At 33.9% G+C, this 20,876-nt stretch overlaps 1 protein-coding gene across 7 annotated transcripts in view; it reads left to right on the top strand.

Moving 5' to 3' along the window:
• The window catches only part of LOC106871491 (la-related protein 4), a 60,239-nt gene that overhangs the window by 35,548 nt on the left and 3,815 nt on the right, over positions 1-20,876 (top strand). For 5 of the 7 annotated variants that reach the window (XM_052970996.1, XM_052971000.1, XM_014917972.2 and 2 more), the window contains 12 exons: positions 2,644-2,737; positions 9,281-9,562; positions 11,583-11,670; positions 14,053-14,189; positions 14,413-14,516; positions 14,774-14,938; positions 15,622-15,756; positions 17,230-17,292; positions 17,442-17,524; positions 19,216-19,551; positions 19,829-19,880; positions 19,987-20,082. In XM_052970996.1, coding sequence (XP_052826956.1) covers positions 2,644-2,737; positions 9,281-9,562; positions 11,583-11,670; positions 14,053-14,189; positions 14,413-14,516; positions 14,774-14,938; positions 15,622-15,756; positions 17,230-17,292; positions 17,442-17,524; positions 19,216-19,551; positions 19,829-19,880; positions 19,987-20,082 — 1,635 coding nt within the window. The remainder of the gene's footprint in view (positions 1-2,643; positions 2,738-9,280; positions 9,563-11,582; positions 11,671-14,052; positions 14,190-14,412; positions 14,517-14,773; positions 14,939-15,621; positions 15,757-17,229; positions 17,293-17,441; positions 17,525-19,215; positions 19,552-19,828; positions 19,881-19,986; positions 20,083-20,876) is intronic. The other 2 variants (XM_052971005.1, XM_052971003.1) reach the window with 1 other exon arrangement.

Raw genomic sequence — 20,876 nt, 5'->3', positions numbered from 1 at the left:
TTTTGGATATAGTTTTTGTATTTTAAACGAAAACTTTCTCTACGACTTTGTTCTTTCCATTTCTAAGTTTATCTATAATGTGTAAAAGAGTTTATATAATACACGTTTAAAAAATGTACAAATTTCATTTTCGCTACATGTATACAAATGGATAGATGCTCCAGAACACCCTCACCCTAAATAAACAAGATATAAAAATATGTTTATAGTTGGTATTAAACAGTAAAACTAAGATTGTAAAAAAAAAAAAAAAAAGATGAAAATTAGGAATTTGATTTTTTTTTTTAAACATTAATTAGTTGTAAAACATCAATTGAAATTTTATCTTTCAAATGATAACTGATTTGTGCTTGGTTATTTGCCTCTGCATCAGATACAATTAGTAGCTAACTGTTCCAAATATTCTAAATAAGGGTACTTATGTGCAATAATTGCATCAGTTCTTTCGATCTTTGTTTACATTCATAGGGTTTTATCTAAAGACATTATGTATGACTGGTTTATTTTGGTGGCATCTCTGCCAGTTGGTTGAGACTGGATTCCATTGTTAATTTATTTTGAGGGATGTCATATATTCCTATCCCTAAATTTTTATTTAGCAGAGTAAGATTTTTGTTTTTTTAACTCTCGTTGTGTAACCTGTATTTTTACCATCTGTTGACACGGAACTTATATCACTGACGTTATAGAATGTGCTCTATGGATCGTCTTTTGTTCATGTAATTTGCTAAACTGAATTTAAGTAGAATCCTGTAATTGTCAATATATTCAGAATGATTCTATGATAAAAATTTGTTAGAGAAAAATAGGAATTTCTAAAGATTATTGTATTTGGAAGTCATAGATATATAATCTCTGTATATTTTGTTTTCAGCCATACTCTTTTGTTTATACCTCACATTTTCAATACATTTGACACTGGATAGTTTAACTCTTCTAAGATTTATTATTTTAAAATTTAAATATGGGCAGTTTTGGCTCATAAGATTTTCATTTTCAGTATTTTAGTTGGCAACAAACAACTTTACTTGAGGTTCAGTAACTCCATTCTCTGCATGACTTTGGCATTGTTGGTTCATTTTCCCCACTAGTGTGGTGCAGTTGTCCATGAGCCAAATGTAGACGGCAAGCTTGAGACTGTACATGCCGTTGAGGTTTATGTTAGCCTCATTGCTCACCAGAATGCGGCCAATCACAATGATTGGAACAACATGGAATGTAGTTCCACTACTGCATAATTCTAATCAGGACAGACCAACAGTTTTGCTGGTTCAGTGTAGCATCAAGCAGCTCCCTTCTCAATGATCAGTTAGTTTGTGTCTTGCTCTCACTATGTGAGGTACATAAATGGCATTGTGGAGCTACCCTTGGTGAGTTTTATACTGTACCTTCTCTCTTGTCAGTGTGGGATATTCCTTTCAACATACAGCGCTGAATGATGTTAGTGAAAAAGGCCTTAGTGCTGCTGATTTTGCATCATAACTGGAGTTTATGGTGATGTGAATATCTGGACAAAATAATCTTTTTTCTCATTTAAGTGTTGTAATATATTTGCTAATACCATCCATTTTACTGTGGCCATAATTATGGGAGCCATTACCCCCTATGCTGAGAAGTTTAAAAAAAAAATTGACAAATGCAAGTTGTTAACTGATTGCGATCCAGTGTCCTCAAACCCCTGAGGAGGTGTCATACATGAAGAAAGAATCCTGAGCAGTGTATAATGCAATCATGTGTACCCTGTGGTCCACGGGACTCCTTGAATTGCATTCCTTATGAAAAACTGCCTTGAATTTTTTGGAGCAGCCCACCAGATGATGAACCATATCTTAGATGGCCCACTTCTTGAGAAAAGGTTGCCCAAGTCTGATATAGTGACTAATGCAGTAGATATTACTGACATGGTCTTGTCTATGATTTCTGTAGTTTCAGTTATTGGACTGTGGCCGTGCTGCAGCACCATACAGTTTATTTCAATAAAGGAAAAGAATTATTTTTAAATAATTCAAATATAGCAATAGACTTTTATTATATATAGCATTATATTCGTGACCATTTTAACAATATAATGGAGTTTAAGGATACTAAGTTTTTATGACTGACCTTTCTGAAAGAGAAATTAGTTCAGGTACAGGTTACTTTTGAAACATTGGTATCTTTCATTCACCATGGTATACAAATTTAATCCAAGCTCATAAATTTTACTATATAATATTTTGTATAGATTATCTCCAGTTTGCTTGATTGTGCTCAGATATCATGCACAATAAAGGCAAATAGTGCAGCTCAAGTCTTTACATAGTGAGACCATGTATTTTCATGAATAGACTAATGAATTTTCTGCTGCAATCCTCATTAAAATATGAATAGGTTATTATGACTGTTTTGGGGTGGTTTAATAATTTTGACTAAAATTTTTCTTGGGCAATTTTGGATAGGTTGGTATCAAAAGGGTTAAACCAATTAGGTTATAAGGCTGTTTTCTTACACTAAGCAGTTTTTATGTTGGGCAAGCAACACTTGTTTTATTATAAGTGAAAATTTTTTTAAAAATCACTTTCAGATTTTTTTTTTGAAAATGTATTAATTATTTGTATATGATTTGATCTCTATATATGACTAATTTTTGTCTTGTTTTGATAGGTCACTCAGAAGAGCGCTGGATTAAACCCTAATGCAACTGTGTTTTTAAGTAAACAACAGGACATTCATCAGTGGGATGATATTAGTACTGACGGTGAGCAATACTATTTTTAAATATTTAAACAAGGTGTCTTTCCAGATACTTTTGGCTACTTAAAAATGCATGAGAATTTTCATAATTCAAAAAAGTTGTTTCCAGCTTGAACATTTTAGTTCTAATTCTAAAACTAAAAGGATAGGTGCAACTGTGGGTATGTGATTGAGATGCTTGCATTCCAACTACAAGGCCATGTCCCACTGTGTGGCACCTTTGCATTTAAACTGGCCATATCTGGCCCAAATATTCTCTTTGCTTGCTTACCAATAAAAATAACTTGAAGCTTAAAAGGAAATTATTTCATTTCTTTGTCTGTTGACTGCAAGTATTATCCCTCTTGCTTATGTTGGATGGCCATTCTTCATGGTTAGGCATGCTTTCTCAGAGTATTGGAAATGAATGATACTGCTTGTATTACAGGTGACACTCATTTACAACTATCACTTGATGTTAAGACAAGGAAAAACATGCTTACATTCATGCATACAATACACACACTTCAATTTCTGTCTACCAAATCCATTCACAAGGCTTTGGTCAGCCTGGGGTTATAGTAGAAGACACTTGGCCAAAATGCCACACAGTGGGACAAAACCCAGAATTATGTGGTTGGGAAACAACTGTGCCTGTGTAAGTGTAGCACTTGCTGTGTCTATCTCTCCATTCCTCTGCTACCATCTCTTACTGTTTGTCTCCTCCACCCTGCACACCATGAACCATAACTATCTACAGGTTTATTATACTTCAGCTTTCCACTCTTTCTGTACTACCACTTACCACCTTCCGGGATCACTCTTGTTCATTCATTCGTTACATTCATTTCTATCCCTATCTCAACCATCTGTCACTCCCTCTTCACATACTTACTAACTCATCTGCCCACTGGTTCCTGTCCTCTGCTCATATTCTCTCTTATACCTCACCATCTTTGCATCTTTAATGTATATTCTGTCTCCATGTCACCATGATCCTATCTCTCTTTCCAGCTACTCCCACCTTTGTATAATGTTGGGTGGGCATGTGTTTTGTATATAGCAAGACTTCTGTTCTTGTTCATTTATCATACTTTATTTAGCCTCATCACCTGGTTTAAAGCCACCCCCACTTTCCATTGCACCACCAGTCAGTTTAGGAGGCTTTTTCTTTGTCTTGTTAGTTAGTGGCCTCTCTAGTTCTTGTGCCATGAGAAATCATCTGGTACCCTCTGTACAGTGATTGTAATTAAGAAGGTATATTAACCATTGGCCGTCAACTGACTCAACAAATCCTTTTGAAAGCATTCGACATATTATGGATGACTGACTTTAAATTATGATGATGAGATTTGTGTGTGTGCACGTGCATGCACATAAGTGCAGGCATGGCAGGGCAGTTAAAAAGTTTACTTTCCAACCATATGGTTCAGAGTCCACTCCCTCTCTGTAATATCTTGGACATGTGCATTGCACCAATAATTCCAGGATGACCAAAACCTTGATTAGATTTGGTAGATGGAAACTCAAACAAACTCCCAACACTTTCAACAGAAATATATTTATACATGAGTGGAAGTGATTGTGGCTTTTTGTTTTGGCATCATGCAGCAGTTGGAAAGTGGCATATAAAAAATACTACCTTCTTATAAACAGGTGAGGGTTGGTGACAGGAAGGGTATTCAGCTCTAGAAAATCTTAATGAATTCTGTCTGAACCATGCAGACATGGAAGAGTGGGCATTAAAACAATGATCATGATATAATATTGGGCATTTGAAAGCTAGCATTGCTTACAAAATACAAGCATTTCTGTGAGACTTGTTTTGCTACTAAAGTGCACTTTCTATAAGCTACATCTGTGTTTTCATGTGTACAACATAAGAAGTACACTGGGGCTGGACCATAGTTGATGTGGCTAGGTCTTGGTGAGATTATTTTCACCATATTGAGAAATTTGGTCAAAATAATATGACTTATTTTAATATAAATCAAACTAGCAATTAAACTAGTTATAAAAGTGACATGGTTATCCATGGACGAAGGGGTGGTAGGTTATGACTCCCTTTTGATGCTCTTCTCTCCATAATGGTAGCTCTCAGTGCATGTTGGCAGGTGGCATATAAAAGCAACCATTACATTCTCGGAGTGGTTGGCATTAGGAAGGGCATCCAGCCATAGAAGACCATGCCAAATCAGACTGGTGTCTGGTGCAGCTTTCCTGCGTGCCAGCCCAGTCAGACTGTCCAACCCATGCTAGCCTGAACAACAGACATTAAATGATGATTATGATACACTTGTACCAGTAAAATCACATACGGGTTAAGGTTCACTACAGCTGTTTCAGACACATTTTTTTTTAATCAATGAACAAATGAATTACGTCATGTAAGAAACCATTTTCTTGTGGTGAATAAACATTTAAATCCAAAATTTAACATTTAAGATTTGGTTCATAAAGAATATATATTTCTTGTTTTTACTCACTTATCTTGGTATGTAACTGGTAGACCAAAGAAATAGGATGTAGAATTTGAGAGACATGCAAGGTAAACTTTAGTGATAAAATAATTTCAGCAGCTAACAGGAAATTTACAAGCAATTATATATTACAATAAAAAGCAAATGAAGTGCATCATATGTAATTTTAAACAAAGTTAACTCTCTTATTATTATTTCTGTTGAAATACACTCCTTTTCTTGCAGTAAAGTTTGAAAATAATGAAGAATTAAGTTAAATAACTTGGTAGTTATTAAGCTGGTTGTGGAGGCACATGGCTTAGTCATTGGTTAGCAATCGTAGGGTTGTGAGTTCGGTTCCTGGCGGTACATTGTGTTCTTGAGCAAGACGCTTTATTTCATGTTGCTCCAGTTCACTCAGCTGACAGAAAATGTGTAGCACCTGTATTTCAAGGGGCCAGCTTTGTCACACTCACTGCCATGCTGAATCTCCCTGAGAACTACGTTGAGGGTACATGTACCTGTGGAGTGTTCAGCCGCTTGCATGTTAATCTCACAAGTAAGCTGTTCTGTTGATCAGATTAACCGGAACTCTTGTCATCATAAGCAACGGAGTGCCAGTATTAAGCTGGTGTTTAAGAATGTAAATTAACTTGAAATTTTGTTCTTAAAACGGAACTAGATTCATATTAACAGTTAAACAAACTGAGCTTATCATTTGCTTATTGGTAGATCAAGTAATTGTAGATGACAGCAGAAACAGGTTAATACATTATTTATATGAATTCATGAGGTACTCAAAAGTGATGTAGCTATCTGAAGTTGTGAACAGATATTGCAATGTAGCAGAAAGGCAAGCCATTCTTCAACAGAAAATGACTGTCGATGGAAAAAAGTGAGAACCTTTCGTTAAATTTCACTGTCTACCAGATATAAGATATTGATCAGGCTAGTTAGTGTGTGCTGGAAATAACTCATTTCATATGGAGGTTTTGAACATAATTTGAATAGATTGACATTTCACTTTTAATTTGCCAGTAATTGAGGTTTTCAAACAAAAATGTCACGTAAAAGCACCCACTACACTCTCTGAGTGGTTGGCATTAGGAAGGGCATCCAGCTGTAGAAACTCTGCCAAATCAGACTGGAGCCTGGTGTTGCCATCCGGTTTCACCAGTCCTCAGTCAAATCGTCCAACCCATGCTAGCATGGAAAGCGGACGTTAAACGATGATGATGATGATGATGAATGCTTGGAGCTTTGCCCTGAATATCTTAATACGTTTGAGAGAAATACTTAAGCAGCTGAATATGGCCAAAAAGCCCTTTTGATACACTGAAGGTAAAATATGAGAGTGAATCATACAAAAGTTAAACTTAGATATATTCAACCTTTTTTTTTTTTTTTTTTTTTTTTGGTTTTGTTTTTCTCTTTTTAATACAGTTTTCTATATTGTTTCTTTTTTATTTACTTAAATACCATGTTTAATTTGACATCAGCTGTGCAATATAAATATAGAAGTTCCAACTTTGCTAGACTACATGGCTACCAAGAGTTGTAGTGTTTGTTCATCATCATCGTTTAACGTCCGCTTTCCATGCTAGCATGGGTTGGACGATTTGACTGAGAACTTGCATAAATTTTATATGTAGGTGCAGTGGCGGCTATGTGATAAGTAGCTTGCTTACCAACAACATGGTTCGGAGTTCAGTCCCACTGTGTGACACCTTGGGCGAGTGTCCTCTACTATAGCCTCGGGCCACCCAAACTTTGTGAGTAGATTTGGCAGGCAGAAACTGAAAGAATCTCGTTGTGTGTGTGTGTGTGTGTATATATATATGTGTGTGTGTCTGTGTTTGTCCCACCATCCTTGCTTGACAACCAATGTTGGTGTGTTTACATCCCCATAACTTAGTGGTTCAGCACAAGAGACTGATAGAGTAAGTACTAGGCTTACAAAGAATGCCTTGTGGTCGAAGTTTGGCTAAATGTGGTGCTCCAGCATGGCTACAGTCAAATGACAAGTAAAACTATGTATGTGTGTGTATATATATATTTGTAATTTTGTAATAAGTAAAAAAAAAATGTAATAGTAAGCTCTTGTAGGCAAAACAAAGGTGTGGAATGTGGTGATGATCACATTCATTTTCATCCAATAGTGTTTAGACTCAGAAGGAAAAAAAAATTATGTAATCACTAGTAAAGGAAATAATCTTGTATCTCACTTTTTATTGTCATGAACAAATCCCTACCCCTTTACTAAAAGTTTTACAATTGCTGTAACTGCTATGTCTTGCATATCTTTTTTTAATATCCCACATGCAAAACTGCTAGTCCCAAAACAACATTCCCCTTCAAAATCAGAAAGGATTTTATTGCTTGATGATGCTTAACGCAGCTTAAGGAAATAATAGGGAATTACTTCTATAGCTGGGACACTTGTGCAAAAATCCCGAATCTGCATCCAAATAGAAGTGATTCTACTGATTTGCAAAAATAATGAACACACTACAACCTCTGATCCATGTGTACCATCTGCTTTCTAGCTCTTTTTTCTCCTTCCCTTTCCTTCTCATTGCTACTTCAATGCTCTCTGTTCCTGAGCTACTTTGCTGCATATCTGTCCCACTCTGTGTAGGCTCAGTAACCCAGCATCCCACACTAATCACTTGGTCAAGCTTTACTCCTATCTCTCTGCCTACGTTTCTCCTGCAAATGACAGTTTACTCGTGTTTTAACTGATTATCAACTGTATCAATCATTCCCCAACCTTGAAAAGCCTGTAGCTGACACCACTCCTTTGCCAAAGCAGTACAAAAAAGTGTTGTATTCAGCTGCAGAGCGATGCAAATACCTGCTGGCTTTGACAATTGATAGTCATATAGAATGTAGGAAACTCTGATTTAAGTAATTTGAAGGTGGAAATGGCTGCTCACTAGCTTATAATTCTAGTTTTAGGGGGAAAGCTATTCTGGATTAAGTGATCAAAAAACTGGATTGTCATAAAGTGATTTGAGTTAGAGCTGAAGCAAAACAACTGACCAATTTTCTCATGTTGGCTTCCTTAAAAATATCCATTTTCCAAAATATTACTGTTTCTTAAGTTACCAGTGTTATGCAATTCCCACCCTCCAGTGAACATTTGTATTATTTTATGCTTGTGCATTTTATTCCTATTTGGTATTTACAATTAAAACTTTTGTTATTGAGATATTTTCATTTATTATTGATAACGACTTATTTTTCTTTTTAATTTGCCTTATTCTAACTTGTGATCATTTTAAACAAAGATCTAATTATTTTTGTTATTTAAACAAAAAAAAAATGTGTATATTATATTGTTTTGGTAGGGAATCTGTATAGCTTTCATGAAATAGTTCTTTAATCTTTTGTAATACTTTAAATATAATCAGAGCAGTAGATGGCAGATAAAATGGTATTTGGCTGTCACTTTGTGATCCAAGTTCAAATCTCACCTGGTTTGACTTAACCTTTTATCCTTGCTGGTGTGGTCAAAAGAGCAAACATTTGTTGTATATTCTCTTCTTTACAGAAAATATGTACATCTGGGCGTCAGAAAGTTCTGACTTAATTGGATTCACATGGAAAATAAAAATAAAAAATGGTGGGAGTTAAAAAAAAGCCCTAGTATTCTCTCTTAATGGCATTTTTGTTTTGTAATGTTTTTTCTTTTTATATTTTTAACTGTAACCACGATTGTGCAGAAATTTCTCTAAGTTTAATTTATAGGTTTGTAACCAGCTTTTCATAGCATTTTGCTGTAACAATGAATTTTGTTTTAAACCTATAAATGGCAGTAACAGAAGACATGAGGTAGTAGGTTCTTAGTACAGGCATCCCCTGCATTGTGGAAACATTGTGTTCTGGAAAATCTTGGTCATGACATGAAGCCTTTTTTGGATTGCATGTTACAAAGAAACCTATGGGAAATAGATTTCCTTTTAAGCATTAATGGCTGTGATTTTTAATATGCTTGTTTGGAAACTATTAAAGAAATTTCTCTAGTAACATTGTTTTGTTTATAAGGTATATTCTTGTGTTAAAGTACCTTTTCTCTCTTACTATCTATCATTTTAATATTTTCCCAGGAAACTTCCACTTTGCAAATGGTGACATAAACAAGCTAGAGACTGGTGGTGGGTTATTCTCTACAGTCGCTACTGCAGCTGAATCCCCACTACAAGCTACATCTGCAGAGTTTACAGCCACACCCGGAACACTGACAACCTCACCTACAGTGCCAGCAGCAGATCAGAGTAGTAATTCTGGTTCTGCAGCTGCTAGTAGTGGGACAATAATTGGGACCACTGGAATTGCAGCAACCAGTAATCCAATTATATATTCTACAACTGAAACTGTTGCCTTGCAAGGTAGTGTACTCAGTTTTAATACATTTAAATTCAAGATCTTCCCCTTTTATGTTGTAAGGAAGAAGAAAATTGGGTGTAAGCGAGGGCTGTGGAGTCAGTACACAAAACACATTTGGTACCATTGATTCCAACTCTGACTTCTGTTTATGAAACTAAAAATCAGATGCGTAACGTTTCATTTTCGATATTAAAGCTTTGATGGAATAAGACTTAAGTGAATGTAACCTGAAAGGTTTACATTAATGAAATAAAAATTATATTGCAAAATATTGAAAAGTTTAGCCCTACAAAATTTTAAGAAACAATGTATCTGTAGAATAGAGGTTAAAACAAAAAAAATCTGAAATCGAAGATTTAGCATTATTCTCTAAGAAACAGAATTGATTCTACCAGATCTTCCTTCATAGAAATCCTTTAAACTTCATTTATTTTGGTGCAGCAAACAAACTAGTATCTGTGAAACTGAACATTTTTAGCTCATTATATTACAATTTGTACATTTTTACTGACTTCAACTTTTGACTACAAAGTCTTGGTACAACCATATGAGAATGGGTATTGAACAAGGATGTGGTTGTGATGAATTTAGTGCTCAAAAAGCCTACAAGTTCAGTTCATGGTATTTGAATTTAGTGTAGAGCTCAAGTGATTAAAGTAGTTATGAAATCTTAGATTCAAGGTAACGATATGAGAACAATATTAGATGTACCATGAAATATTTAATTTTAAGTGAAATTAATCAAAAACGATGGAAAAATGTTCTCATATATATATATACATCCCTTTCAAATTACAGAAAGTTTAATTTTTGCTGTTGTTTCTCATGAAAATTTTGATGTGTTAAAATTAATAGAGTTCTAGTGGGTACAAGAAAATAAGATTATAATCTTTCTTTATCAATCATTCTGTTGTGCCACAGTCTAGAGACATTGCTCCTTTGTAACTTGCTGAAATAGCTACTTCTTCCACTTCATAACCAAATATTCAAATTTGCAATGAAAAATCACATGTTATACAGAGTTCCAATCTTTGAGTGTAGACACATAACATCCTAGAATCTGTATGCCGTCTCTTAAATTTCAAAATAAAGTGATCACATTCAGACAATAAAATATGCTGGTAGCTAATCAATCATCAGTATTTCTCTATAATTATTCTGTATTTGTTCAATTTCGACCATTGCAAATAAGAAAATTATGTAATTGTATCATTGCTGTTTTTTCACCCATTTTTGCAAACTGGTATCAGAAAAGGCATGCAAAACAGCAGAGCTCCACATGTCTGCGCTACAAATGCCTGCAACATAAATCAATGTGCACTATGCTGACTGTCAATGCATTTACACTTAAGTTTGCAGTTAAGGTTGGGTTTTATAACTGGAGATGTCACTTCTGTCATCAACACAGCCAGTTTGCTCATGTATCACTGCAGCACAACTAGGGAGATTATCATCTCTACCTCATTTACTTTAATCTTCTAGGGACTGGATATCTTTCATTTAGGTGTCTTTTGGACATTTTTATATTTTCTTTAGAAATTCATGCTAAGTAAAAAAAAACAAAAAAAACATTAATAATAGATTTACTCTAGCAATTTAGACTAAGAAGCTGTTAAAATTTCTTAATACTAGTATTGATAAATGAAATTTGCTTGTAAAATTTTCACACTGCACTTGCAATAATTGAAATCAAAACTTTTCAGATGTCCATTTTCCTCATTTGCAGTTATGAGTTATTGGATTTGATAGCATAAAATATGCACAAGCATACTAGTCATACCGCAATTTCAGCAGTGCATGTTCAGGAAAATGTATGTAATAGGGCCTTGGGTGATTTTCTGAGACTTTTTTTTTTTTTGTAAAGTGTATCTTATATTCCACCAAATACAGTATCTTTTAACTAGTTACCATTTGGTATTTGAAGCACTCCACCTATTTGTAGCTAGCTAGAAAAAAAATATTTCATGCTTATATTTTAATTTTCTTCAATTTTGTTTTCTCCATGGTTTAACTTTCTTCCAGATGACAGTAAAACTCAGCTTGATGGGACTCTGTCTGAAGAGCAGATCCGTCGGTTGCTCAAGACACAATTGGAGTACTATTTCTCAAGGTATTTTTTATTTTGTTTTTAACCAATTTTGTATCACTGTAGTTCCCCAAATTTATTTATGAATAAGTTTACAAAGTCATAAAGTGTACTAAGAATGCAGTCATAATAGGCAATGTGTTCAATAGGAGAGAGAGATTTATAGGGGAATGCTTAACTGTTCTTTTGAGTATCTTGGATGTAGCAAAATTAGGGTTTCTGTGCTTATAAAAAATTTCTAGGAAAATATATTTGTTAGTGCTGAAGGTGTTGACAATAAATTGATCTAAAACTACTTTTTCATGTTATGTATATAAAATAGTAGGAAAAAGAAAAAAAAGAAGCAAGTTATGGAAGGAATTAATTAATCTTTTTGTTATATTTAAAAAAAAAAATAATCAAGAATTTTTGTAAAATAGGTTTGTTGTTAAACTGGTGTTTGGAACATGAATTAGAATGAATTTTTGATAAAGGGTTTCAGCTTAGATCATGATGTTAGTATTAGAGAAGTATGAGTGCAGGTGAGTTGGTATCAGAAGGATTTGGCTATCTTTGCTCTATATTGATAATTTCTATTTAAAAAAAAAAAAAGTAATGATATTACAAAATAAAAGTGATAATGCCAGCATAATAGAAATGAGTGAATCATATAAAGGTTTGGGTGGGATTTCAACTAAACACGAGTTCATTAAATATTCATGAGATATTTGCTTATTAAAAAAAAATTCTGATGTGAACTAAAGTGGTGTCATGGACTGGTAAGCAGAGTTACTAGCAATTATTTTCAGTATTTTATATGGTATAAATTCATCCACTTGTTTTGTTTGCTAACTTTCGCAGGCTTGTATAAAATGTTGGTGTCATAAGATTCTATAGTGTTCTGTATCATTTAGTAATGAGCTCTCTGTTGATGAATGTGTTGTTGCTTTCAACATCAAATGTTTTTACCCTCTTTGGCATATAAAGTTTTTTGTCAAAACTATCTGCTTATGGGGCTCCACCCGCCTCTTGTCTCTTGGTTTGTTGGCTTCATGTCACATTAGGCTATCATAATGCTGATAAAGCTCTATTTGATCCACACTTGATCAATGCACATTACTCCCCTCCTGTCAGTGCCCCCCCCCCCCATTTTCCTTTTATATATCAGTGACCTTTTTGCTTTCTCTTCCAACAATGCCCACTCCCACAAAACACCATCTTTCATTCCTCCTCAGTCTTTTGCACATATGAATGGATAGTTAAGGTACCTCATACTAAATCTCTACTCCCTCCATGAACAGAAGCCTGGAACATTTTCCATTGGAGGTCTGGCCAATTGTGTCTTATTCATAACAAAAAGGAAATGTTTAATCATTGCATAGATTTTTTTTTTTAAATCACAGTGCAACATGCATGCGTGACCAGTTCACATTGCATTTGTTTCAAATATCAAACTTCTTTGCAATGCAGATCCTTAATGTAGTAAAATTTGCATCTCAAAATGGACCTTTCTCTTTGGAATCAAAATAACCCCAAACCCCCAAAATTACTTTGATTAGAAATTGTATACTGCTGCTACACACTTAGATATTCTTGACCACATTCAAAGGCTGGCCATTTAACTGATAAGCATGAAATCACACACACATACAAGCTGTGTTAACCTTTCTGTTGTTACTGAAATAACTGCAGAGCTAGTCGATCACTTGTCATCTCCAGTCAGACTGTCTTGACTGAGTTGTCTCTCTTCCCACATCACCTATATTGCCGCAAAGATCCCATTGCCAGTCAGTAAAGCTTAGTTTCTTTCCTTCTCAGAATGTCGGTCCCCTGTAATTCTTTAACATGTCTTCACAGACTTTCGAAGACCATGGGTACAATGAAACTTAGTAAAATGGTAGGTTGTCGGTTACCATAGCCGACCAAAATCTTGAGTGGATTTGATATAGAGAGACTGAAAGAAGCCTGTCGTGTAATGTGTGTCTTGTCTTGTCTTCACATGATTGTTGTGAGTATTATTGTCAAATGAGCACAATTGATCATTTTCAGTATTGTGTGGGAACATATCTGGCAATGGCAAAATATTGTCTTGCTTAGAAACAGGTGAGGTGGATGCCTCAATAAATTGTTTGTTCCTTGTAAAAAGTGGATGTTAAAACAATGTGCATGCACAGTAATGCCTTCCCATACCATGGTTCATTATTTAAGCTTATGTCAACTTCTCCATGGTGTTGTTTTGCATTTATAAGATAAATATATACAAATTGTAAGAATAATAAGAAAATACACTACAGTACTGTTTCCACTTCACAGATTTTCACCTATTACGGGGGTGGGGGTTGGAACGTAACACCCACAATAGTAGAGAGATTACTGTATATAAGCTTATGAATTTAATTAAAATTGATCTTAAATTTCATTTTACAGAGAAAACTTGACATCTGATACATATTTAATGTCACAAATGGATGCTGACCAGTATGTGGCTATATCGGCTGTTGCAAATTTCAGTCAGGTTCAGCGATTGACAAATAATCACGACCTGGTTGTGGATGTTCTTCGAGGTGAGTTGCTGAAAAATTCATATCTGTTTCAATTGCTGTGAATTCCTTTAATTTATATTAAATTTTTCTTGGCTGAATTAGTAAGAAAAACACTATTTGAAATATATCAATCATAAAACCCTGTTATTGTTAATTGTTAACATTTTGTATTTTCCCATTTAATGTTAAATTTACTACCTATATCCACTGTATTTATACTGTGATTTTGTATGTTACTTCATAGAGTGTCAGAATGTACAAGTTGATGATAAAGGTGAAAAGGTGCGGCCTAATCACAACAGATGTATTGTGATACTACGCGAAATTCCAGCATCTACTCCCGTTCAAGTAAGGTTCTCTTAATAATTCAATGCATATTCTATCAATTCAGGCTATTAAACTGAAAGAATAACCAAACTAATTTCTGAATGAAAATATGTTTAAAAAATATTAAATTTTACTCTGAAGATAGTAAAAATTCATTTTTTGCTAGGTTTGACGATATGAGCTTAATGCTACTGTTGTTTAGAATATATTACTTGTCATAATGTGCCTATGAATTTTGCTTATCTTTTTTATAACTTCTCGTCTCTCTCCACTTATAGGATGTTGAAACTCTATTTTCCGGTAGCAATTGCCCCAAATTCGTTAGCTGTGAATTTGCGCACAATGATAATTGGTATGTGACTTTTGACTCTGATGAAGATGCTCAAAGAGCCTATCAATATCTACGTGAAGAAGTAAAGTCTTTTCTTGGAAAACCAATAATGGTAAGTGTTTAGACACAAATTTACGTACCAGAATTTCCTGGTAACCTGCTTCATACTGAAAGATTGATCAGTTTATAAAAGCAACTTCTACCTATCTCCTTAGATTGAACCAAATCAGATTACACTACTTACCTTCATTCACACCATGTTCTCTTCTTCTTCTACTACTACTACTACTACTAGTTGTAATGTTAATTTCTGTCCTTACCTTTCATTTAAAGTAACTTTCTTCATTAGCAGAGGTATTTAGTCTGAAACCCCTCCATTTCTTTATTTTAGATATATCTCCACTCCAACAACCCCCAATACTAATTAGGTCATTTAGATAAAAACAATCTTATGACCTATTTGATCAGTACAACGACTTCACTTTATGGGGTGAGCCTAATAGGAATTGCACTATCTTTATCAATTTTTTCTGTCATCAATTCTGCAACTGATTATTTCAGGATAGTTTTGGTGAATTTTTTTTTATCCTGCAAATTTTTGTTTTTGCAGTTTCCGGAATTATTTGTTTCTCACTATGGTACAGACTCATTGTGTTCACATAACCAGTGTCAAACCATCCTTGCCTCAGCCATTATTCTTGATATATATTTGTGTAGGAAAAATATTAAGAAGAGTTATGCACTTGTATTTTGCATATCATCATATTAAACTGTTGAATTTTGTATTGTGAACAGGCTCGAATAAAAGCTAAACCCTTAATACGGTCAACATATGTACCGAGAAATGGGTTAAAACCGCAGTTTGAACAGCAAGCTTACAATTCAACACAAAGATATGCTGCATATGTACCAAATTTAAATTTTCAGCAAGTAAGTATGTCACAATTCTGAAAAATGTATTTTGATTTTAAAGTATACTTTGTAAGTTAAAAAGGATTTAAAATGAAATATAATGTAATGCATTATATTGACAGGCTTTGAAACTATGCTGCAGGAATTTCAGCTTTACATTATCATTATTTATTAATCAGCACATAATGCAAAATATGATTTGACGTTTCCTTTATATTGCCAAGTAAAGACTATAAACCAAATTTATTAAAAAAATCTGAGTAGTGATTACGTTGTCATTGATTCTCAGAAATGAAACTTGTATAGATAAGCGAAATTTTTTTTATGCAAAAAAAAAAAAAAAAAAAAAAAAGCCATCAAATAAGAGGCTAAAAACTGATAAATATTTCAGTGTGTATAACTTGGTTTTCTTTCATCTCAATATTGTAGTAGTTTTTGAGTATGTGTGTGTGTGTGTGTGTCTTGAAGAAGGAGATGCACCTTTCACAGAACCTTTTTGAGATTCATGAATTCAATCTAGTTCACAATCCATTTGTGAAGGGAAGGATTCTTTTGGGGCAGGTATGACATTTGTGGCTAAAATTCCCAGTGTTTTAATTCTGCAGTATATGCTGTAAAAATAATTTTGTTCTCTTATTCTATTTAGTTTTTTTTTTAAATCTGAATTTGTGACAACAGTGTTGTTGGTTACAGATTCCCAACATGCTGATCACTACTTCCACTGCACTTTTAATAGTAAGGAATGTCTAATTTGATGCTCCAGTTTTCTTCATATTTCTATCCACTAGCAATGCAAATCAGCATGCATATTTATATATTCATATATGAGAAGCTTCCTTAGTTTCTCTGCCAAATTCCACCTACAAGGTATTGGTCAGCCTAAGGTCATGGTGAGAGAAACCTGCCCAGTGTGCTGGATACTGAGATTGTACTCAGAATGACAACTAATTCTAGATCAGTGTTTCTGAAGGTGGGTTATGGCAATATTTTGGTGTAGTATGAGTTACTTTAGAATGGAGCCAAAGTAATGAGTGAATAAAACTTAGTTTTAATCAGAACTTTTCTTCACAATATGCCCCCCCCCACTCTCTCTTCTCTCCTATCTCTCTCCCTCATTCATTCATTCATCATGGTTGCTTTTCTTCCCCTATTGAAGTGGAGCATGGCATAAAGATTGTTGAGAAATACTGCTCTATATAAATACCAAAATGAGAGGAAAAAATCAATTTTTAATGACAAGGAAAATTCTTTAGTGAAATTTTAAATTCAGGAGATTATCCATGCATAATTGGGATTAGTCCATTATAATCTTGCAAGTGTTTCAACTTGCAGCTCAGGTCATGCTTGTAGTGCTAGAGGTGAGGAAGTGGTGGTTTCGAAGGGAAGTCAGTCAAAGAGTTACAGAAAGCTTCACTATTGAAGCAAGTGGGGAGAATTCTTCATGATTGTTTCTTGCTTAATGGCTTTTTTTTTTCTTCTTTCCTTTTATAGTTATATTATCCTGTCATGCCTTCTTGGCCACCAGCTGGTCACACCATAATGGATCCTAGCATGGTAAAAATCTTTTTAAAACTTTTATCTATCATGGCTTCAAATAAATTTCTACTGCTAATCGTTGTGTTTTATCTTTATTCATTGGTTACTTAAATTTTATCTATATTTCTAGAATTTATTTTCTTTAAGAATTATTTTCATTTCTTAAGGTATTTGCAATGAATGGATACCAAGCAACAGGTGTCAAACTAAACACTCCTGGTAGACATCAATTTCCAAATATGCGTGTTGGGTAAGTATTATCTACTCATAATGAAAATTATAGTTAAAGTATAAATATGTCCGCTATCTTTAGTTCTTAAATTGCATTTTAGCAGCACAAAATGAGGATTCACTCTTATGTAGTAATGATAATTGCATCTAGTTTCAATTTTGCCTGTAGAGCTTTATTAGCAGTTTGTTATTTTTATTTCCACTGCATGTAAATTTTAAAATTTTAACTCACTTAAGAAGAGGATTGTATTTTTTCTGAGATTGGCCTAATATGGAGGGCTACTTAGTTTTCAGCTTTAGAAATTGAAGCAAGTAGATTGTGCTTTATTTGATGAGTGTGACACATTTAACTTCTATAACTTGTAGAGCTGTTGTCAATCCTGACCCTACTTAATGAATGTTAACATTTAGGCATAACAGTAGTAATGTTTGTCATTTATCCACATAAATGTTATACGTTTTCAGAGTAAAACTGGAGAAGGGATTAATTATTAGAATATACATTGTGCAGTTAATGTAAACTATTCCCATATTTCGTGATGGTTCTGTTGCAATTACCAAGATAGTAAATTTTCTGTATAAATGATTAAACTCTTGTGTAACCAGAACTTGGTTTGAAAATGATATCTAGGACAGAAGTGTATTGAATAAAGCTTATGGACTATGTCTAGATATGTGCTACATTATTGAACTCAATTTCTGTAGTGCTGAGTAGATCAGTGTTTATAATCTCAACAAACTTACTCTTTAAGGTTTATGGACTATTTTCTTTAGAAACCATTGATAAAATTGAAACACATTATCTACTGTGACACTATATATTAGTGTGGAAACTGCTGTATATGGTTGTGGAGAGAGAACTAGACACCCAGCTTATTATCATGGTTAGATTTAAATGTATTGTTATCACTGGAGGCACGGTAGATTGTTGGATTGAGCGTATGGTTACAAGTTCAATCCGCACACACACCCAATATAGTTTCTGTATTTTTTGTCCTTTCAGCATTGCTAACTTTTTCCTTTTTTGTTTAAGCCCCTAAGCCAGTCCCAATCATGCAAGACCTTTCAAGCCACAATAATCCATTGTAATCTAGGACTAAATTAACATCTTCGTTTTTAAAGATAGTTATGACAGTCTAAATCATCCAGACTGTTATTAGCGTTTTCTAAACTAATTTAACCATTTAGCATTCAAACTGGCCATATCTGGTCCAAATATTCTGCCTGTTTTATGTTGATACTTGCCATATCTGGCCTTTCACACCAACCCTACAATGTCATTCTAAAAATAGTCACATCAGCAAAGTCTCAAATCTATGAGATGCATTGTTAATTCAAATCTGAATAAATCCAATTACTTTACATTTGTTTCACACACACACACACACACATGTACATACAAACTTGATACAATACATTGTTGAAATAGCTTCTTCCTTTAATACAGTCAAAACTAACATGAACTAATAGTTAACTCCCAGAATTGCAATACTAAATACTTAATAAGATTTTTAGAAAAGTGGATATTTAGTTTTTAATAATTCCTCTCAGTGAGTACACTCCTAAATTCCAGTGAATGTCCACTAATGTAGCGCTTTTTTCCCCCAACTGCATTCTTACATAAGACAAATATATATAGGCAGAGACAAATTTAAAATGAAATTATCAATCACAGCATTTATCAGGTTAAATTTTTTCCTCCTCCCTTAGTCGTACTGCAAAGCCAAATCGTCTTAATCAAGAGAGAGCCAGTAGCGATAGTCGGTTACCTCATGATCGTCACCAGAATCCAAATGCTCATCGGTCCAGTCCAAGGAGTACAGAAAATACCCATGTGACACCACCTTTGTTTCCCAACCGGAAAGGTGTTGACAATTGTCATCACAGTCATACAGCCCACCATCATCATTCTAGCACAACCGGGGGTAGTGCTACAACTACTACTACTACTACTCACTCATCTACCAATGTAGACTCCAGTTCTTCAATGCCTATCAGCCACTTATCAGATTCTAGTAAAGATTCTACAGCCCCACAACCACAGAGGTATGGCACCAGAGATTATTGTTTCCCTCATTATGTTATATACTTTGGTTATTTGGTTTCCTAAATTGATATAATAGATTGAACTCTATAGGGAAACAGCACTCCATATTATCATTTTTTGTTTTTATTATTGTCGTATCTTCTAAAGTTAATACCAAGAAAATTTGGGATATTATTTGTAGTTTGGCATTAGAACTTATGACCTTGTGTGAGTCATTGTTCCAAAATCCCCTATATTTTATATCATTAATTCATACCCCCTTTTGTACATTTACAGGAAAATTTATAAAAACCGGAGAAAAAGAGAGGACGATAATTCTAAATTATCTGTGAGTGTATTTTGTATTACTTTTGTACTTTGTAATAAAATATTTTAATATAAATCATTAGTATTTTAAATTTAAAAAAAAAATCATTTTCCTTTCTGTTTTTTAGCGCCAAACCTCATCACAATTATCTACCAATAACAAATTTACCGAGCCATTATTTGAATTTGAGTCTAATTCGTTCCCACCATTACCAGGATCACAAGTAAGTGAACAGCTACACAGTTTTGACCATTTAACCCTTTATTGTTAAAATTAATTTGTCAAATGTAATGCTTATCTGTTTACTTTAATTTTGATTTATTCAGGTTCAAGTGGGGTGTCCACAATATTTGCTTGTAACTTTGTTAATTTTCTACATACAGATTTGAAATTTTGTAAATGGCTGGTTATATGCCAGTGGTTTTAGTTACATAATTTTAGCTGATCTTTCTGACTAAATTTGACTTTTATGGGCAGGTAAATTTAGCAGGTGTAAAAACAATAGCATTATGAATAAACATATTCATATTCTTAATACATCTTACCTGTTTGATTTGTTACTAAAATTATCCCAGATGTCAACTGTCAACAATTTTACACTTTTCAAGATGAGGTACATTAATTTGAATTAATTAAAAGACAGGTGTAATTGGTACAAGATTTTATTCTTTTTCTATATTTCCTTCAAACGTTTTCATTGAAAATAAAGTACAAAATTCGGATCTAGTTCAAAACGGGGGCACCAGTTTTCATTTATGTTTTATGTAGTGTTTTTGGTACCGAAAGACTCTCAAACTTCGTATACTTATCTATTTTGTGTTATAGAACAAAAAAAATTTTGTATTCAAAGTTATTTCATGTAAAAAATTGTCGTTTCGATAATTTCAACCAATCACTGACAAGTATTCAGCTGTTTACAGTTACTCCTTTGGCAGTTTAAGCGGTGTAAAGCGTATTTAATCTCCATTACTTCTGACATTTTGCAGAGAGGCAACACACGTATGTTCGTTTTCCTTC

Source organism: Octopus bimaculoides, chromosome 1, assembly GCF_001194135.2.
Source record: "Octopus bimaculoides isolate UCB-OBI-ISO-001 chromosome 1, ASM119413v2, whole genome shotgun sequence".
NCBI lineage: Eukaryota > Metazoa > Mollusca > Cephalopoda > Octopoda > Octopodidae > Octopus > Octopus bimaculoides.
Note: the sequence above shows the minus strand (reverse complement) of the source record. Positions and strands in the feature narration are given on the sequence as shown.